This window comes from Hibiscus syriacus, unplaced genomic scaffold (assembly GCF_006381635.1).
Source record: "Hibiscus syriacus cultivar Baekdansim isolate YM2019G1 unplaced genomic scaffold, ASM638163v2 tig00000452_pilon, whole genome shotgun sequence".
Taxonomy (NCBI): domain Eukaryota; kingdom Viridiplantae; phylum Streptophyta; class Magnoliopsida; order Malvales; family Malvaceae; genus Hibiscus; species Hibiscus syriacus.
In genome coordinates this window covers 2198122-2203610 of record NW_024061787.1, presented here as the reverse complement: position 1 = coordinate 2203610, position 5489 = coordinate 2198122, and the positions used below count along the sequence as shown (strand labels likewise).

At 30.3% G+C, this 5489-nt stretch overlaps 1 protein-coding gene across 1 annotated transcript; it reads left to right on the top strand.

Moving 5' to 3' along the window:
• The first annotated feature begins 2626 nt into the window (after positions 1-2626).
• LOC120205568 (ubiquitin-like modifier-activating enzyme atg7) lies at positions 2627-4441 on the top strand. The gene is made up of 6 exons (XM_039205421.1): positions 2627-2821; positions 3079-3296; positions 3411-3602; positions 3697-3751; positions 3885-3979; positions 4149-4441. Exons 1-6 carry the CDS (start codon positions 2773-2775, stop codon positions 4380-4382), a joined length of 843 nt encoding a protein of 280 aa, XP_039061352.1. The 5' UTR covers positions 2627-2772; the 3' UTR covers positions 4383-4441.
• The last annotated feature ends 1048 nt before the right edge of the window (positions 4442-5489 follow it).

Below are 5489 nucleotides of genomic sequence, written 5' to 3'. Positions count from 1 at the left end.
TTTTAGGGTATAAATTACCCAATGCACTTTTATATGATACTTTGATATATTAGTATCTACAGATACTCCTGATAAATGAATGATATATGATTTTGATATAAAAGTCTATTGTATGTGCTTTGAGAGTTTTTAGTATAATTGGCCTGTTAAGAAGTGGAGTGATCACTGATTCAAGTGATTTTGTGCTAGTACATTCGTGTACTCCTGGCACTACATGTGCATTATATGTGAGACATGATACATTTTATGGCACGTATGTGATATTAGTGCTTGCACGTATGTAATGATGGTACTATGTATTCCTGATTTATAGATACATTGATATTGTGTTCTACAGTACTTGTGCATTATATGTGACATGGGATACATTTTATGGCATGTATGTGGTATTGGTGCCTACACGTATGTGATGATGGTGTGATGTATTCCTAATTACTAGTATAGAGATGTTGTGTTCTACAGTACCTATGCTCCTATTTAGCACTTAAAGTGCATATTATCTACGTGGTAGTTAAACTGCACAGCGCGCACACTTGTATATGTCTCACATACCATGCATTCTCATTTGATATTGGGATATTGTTTAAATGAAATGAAACTAAAAAGTGCATGTGATCGATTCAATTGAAAGTAAATATTTCATTGATTACTCTGATTTGGTTACATGTGATATATGTGTGTGTGAACTATTGTTTTACAAGTTTGATAAGAAAAGGATTTTTAGAAGTCTGCTTTACATGTTTATATGTTTTTATATAATATTTTCTTCATTATGGTTTATATGATACTTTCTATATCGATATATTTTACTTTATATATGATAACGTCTCACTAAGTGTATACTTAGCGTGTGATGATTTTCACGCGTAGGTAAAGGAAAGCGAGTGAACTAATGAGCTAAGCTTTGCATCATTTATTGAGGACTACCTACATGTATCAATAATGACATCATACTGTTATTTTGATTTATAGTTAGCATGTATACGTATAATAAGTGTTTGTAATATTTTAATATGGTTATATTTTGAAATGGGTTCAATTTGTCAATTTATGACAAAATTGTAATATGACGTTATGTATATCGTCACAAAACATACTATAATGTGACATTTTTTTATTTTCGTCATATTTATTGATTAATGGTATATCTTTTATGACAATTTTAAAAATGGTCATTGATTTTTGTCACTATATGTTTGGCGCCAAACTCTTCCCACCAAATATTTTGGTGGGAAACCTTTTAATGACATTTAGATAAAATAATGACGTTGTAAAATCGTCTCCATTGAAAAACTGGTATTAGTGACGGTTTATTATAATGACGATTCAATTTGAATTAGTGGCGTTGCACATTTGTCACTAATAAGTTTTTATTCGTGACAATTTAATTTGTCATATTATAAACACTAAAAGTGACATTTTATTACTGTCACAAAAAAAGTTTTAGCACGACAAAATCAATTATTTGTCACTTGTTTTTATCTCTTTTTTGTATGACGATATTAAAAGATGTCATGAAATTATGTCACTTAATGTTAAAAAATAAGATAATCTAACAACCTTAATAAATAATGCAATTTATAGAGTTTTTTGTGTTTTTCATTTTATTGACATTATTCTATATTAGATTATCTCACATTCAAAGTTTTTTTAGAGTAAATCGTAAAAAAGAAATGACCAGATGATTTTTTTATATATTATTATGTTTCTATGATTTCCATGATGTTACATCAAAGTGTTTAGGAAAAAATATATATTTATACTTGATCATAGAAATACCCATAAAGTTTTAGTATTTTTAGATACATATAACATCAATAATTTTAAAATAAAAAATATTACTCTTTTATATAAAAAAAAAACTAATATTTAGAATGGTATTGTGAGAGAGGTGACTTACTTGATGAAATAGGAATTAGGGATTGCTAAATTTGAAGTTAGCTTTCTTATTCTGTTTGGAGAAGCTTTACACGTGAACCCATTATTTTTTAAGTTTAGGAATTGCAACTTTTTTTTAATAATAATAAATTCTTTAATATTCAATCCAAAAAATTCTTTAAAATATATTAAAATTATCTAATATATATTAAAAGACATTTTCTTTTAAAAATACATATAAATAAATATATTTATCTAAATTATTTAAATTGAATATTCTTTATTTTTAATAACTATTTAAAATTATTTAAATTATTTTTAATTTATCTAAATTTTCTATATTTTTCTAATTTTTAATAATTTTGTTTAGATATATTGGAGGTAATTTTTCAACATCCCTCCAAATAAAATTTACCTTCCCTCTAACAAAATTAAATATTCCTTATTCATAGCAGGATTTTTTCTCATTCATAATGACTCATTATTGCTTTCCTTATTCATTGATTTTCATTTTATAAAAGTATTTGTGTATTTGATTTCCTTTAGGGCTAAGAATACTATCATAAACAAGTAGGTCAAATAAGAAAATTATTTTATATATTTTATATTGAGATAATTTTGCTTTATAATTTTATTATTTTTATAATTATTTTCTACGACCCATGTCATCTACCGAACAATTCTGGCTGGCCTCTCCGCAACTTCCTTGCACTTATTTCTTCCAGATGGAATCTGAAAACTGTTCTATTTTTGTGTTATAGAGAGAATCAAGGTTTTGCTGATTAGAATTTGTCACTTGTTGGTGAAGCCTTGATTTCGGTTCAACCAAGTAGAGTGGCACAAATTTTGGGTAATAGCTTATTTTTTGGATCAATTTTTAGCTGTTCTAATAATATGAAGCTCAACAAGTTTGGCATCGACGATTCACCTATTCCTATCTCCGGTACTACTCCCTCTCAGTCCCTACTCATTTTCGTTCTTCAAGTAAGAAATAAACTTCTCACTCTTAATTCTCTAAAAAAATCTGATTTATTTTGCTAAATTTTCGTTTTTGTCTTCTTAAATTCATTACATTGGACTGGGTTGATCCAAGATTCTGTTGTTAAAGTTCGCAATTAATGCAAAAGGTTTTCAATTTGGAACCCTAGAGTGTAAATTTGGCGATTTATGGTCCGAATTCGTTATCGTTTTTCCCTTCAGGTTTCTATGCACCGTGCTCCCACCCTCAAGTATCCAGTCATTTAACTCTTCTTGCCGAATCCCTGCCGTCTGATTCAAATGATGAATCAGTAGTGTCGCCTATTATTAGGAGTAATCGGAATAGGTGCTCCGTTCCGGGCATTCTTTACAATACAAATACAATGGAAAGTTTCCAGGCTTTGGATAAACAAGGCCTTTTCAAGGCAGAAGCGATGAAGGTAAAACAGTTTGAATTGTCTACTAAGGACGGACGATAGAGTGTGTTATGCAGTTGGTTTAATTCAATTGAAATCTTGGTTGAGAAGTTATTGTTGTATGTCAATTACTCTTAGATTTGGGAGGATATTCATAGTGGGAAAGCTGTGGAGGATTGTGCCGCATTGTCAAGGTTCCTTCTTATCTCATTTGCAGACCTGAAAAAATGGAACTTTCATTATTGGTTTGCTTTCCCTGCTCTCGCACTTGATCCTCCTGCTACCTTGGTTGATTTGAGGCCAGCTTCTCAGTGGTTCACCTTGGAAGAGGTGCTTAGAATGTGGTTAACACTTGCAAATTGTTGGATTATCGCATCTTTTTGAGTGCTCAAAAGGTTTCTATTTGTTACTTTTGTACATGCAGGCAGAATCCGTGTCAGCAGCATGTAATGAATGGAGGAATTCAAGTGCAACAGCTGGTAGCCTTTCTGCTGTTGCAAGTTTTCTACTTCTTTTTATCTTACTGCATTGAAATTCAAATGTGATTATGTTCCTTTTTTTTTTATCCATAATTTTATGCCCTTCCCAGCCTTATTTATGAGTCTACTGCAGATGTTCCATTCTTTTTGGTTAGTATTGGTTCTGATTCAAGTGCTGCTGCCAGGCATCTTAAGGATTCGGAAGCTTGTCAGCATGATGGTCAAAAGGTATGTCTAGCTTGCGCTTCATGAGTTTTTGGAATATGTATTTGTTTGTGATTCCAAAGGAGAGTTTTAATAAAAATTCTATATGATATATGATATATGATGTCAATAGGCTAAAAGTGCAAAATCTTGGACATCTCTTTCTCAAAGCTTTCATATGTGTTATTGGCAGTTACTATTTGCATTTTATGACCCATGTCATCTACCGAACAATCCTGGCTGGCCTCTCCGCAACTTCCTTGCACTTATTTCTTCCAGATGGAATCTGAAAACTGTTTGCTTTTTGTGCTATAGAGAGAATCGAGGTTTTGCTGATTTGAATTTGTCACTTGTTGGTGAAGCCTTAGTTTCGGTTCAACCAGGTAGAGTGGCACAAATTTTGGGTAACAGCTTATTTTTTGGATAATTTTTAGCTGTTCTAATAATATGAATTCATCCTACACTATCTTTCTTGTAACACCCATAACCCATACAATTATACCTATACAGATTATAGATGTCACTCGAATTTCTAAAATCATTTTCACTTCAAAAGTGATTTAAAATTTTATTTCTTTAAAAATGGTAAATGATATTATAAAAATATCATATCATATGAATTATAATTCTTTATAAAAAAATTTAAGACAAAATATGTATTTATGAACAGTACCGTGAACAGTACGTAAACAGTGTACTGATGCATAAAAACTTCGAATCAAAAATGTGTATCGATGCATTGCTATAGTATTTTTCCGAAAATACATATTAATTCATAAAAAATTAACCTTTCATCATATAAAGTTACCATTGTTTTTCCAAATTTGTTCAACAAAACAAATTTAACATTATTAATTACACGTCACTATCTAAGTCAAATTCCATCATAGGATGTCTTACTGATATTGAAATATACTCCTCGATGCTTGATGTCGTTCCGAACTCTTTATTATACTACTGGTTTTTTACCTACGCCTGAAAATCATCACACGCTGAGTATAAACTTAGTGAGACAATTAAAACAATAACAATGCAATACAACTCATGCATGAATTTCATTATAAAAACCAAACACCTTAAAATCATATTACTAGCATATCCAATATTTTTCCATGATCAAAATAAGATAAAATCTCTTATCATTTATCCCATAAGCTCGGAAGCTTATTATACCAATATACTTACCATTTAATATCATAAGCTTTAAGTTATTTTACCAATATACTTACCATTTAATCTCATAAGCTCGTAAGCTTTTTTTACCAATATATTTACCATTTAATATCATAAGCTCGTAAGCTTATTTTACCAATATACTTACTATTTAATCTCATAAGCTCGTAAGCTTATTTTACCAATATACTTGCCATTATTCCATAAGCTCGTTAGCTTATTTGCCACTTTATCATTTATTAACCAATAAACCATAAATCATAACCCATAGTATAACTGTATGAGGAACCCGGTATAGGAGTCAATTGTTGCACCGAAGTGCTGAGGTCGAGCTTTGCTCACCTAATAATGCACCGTAGTG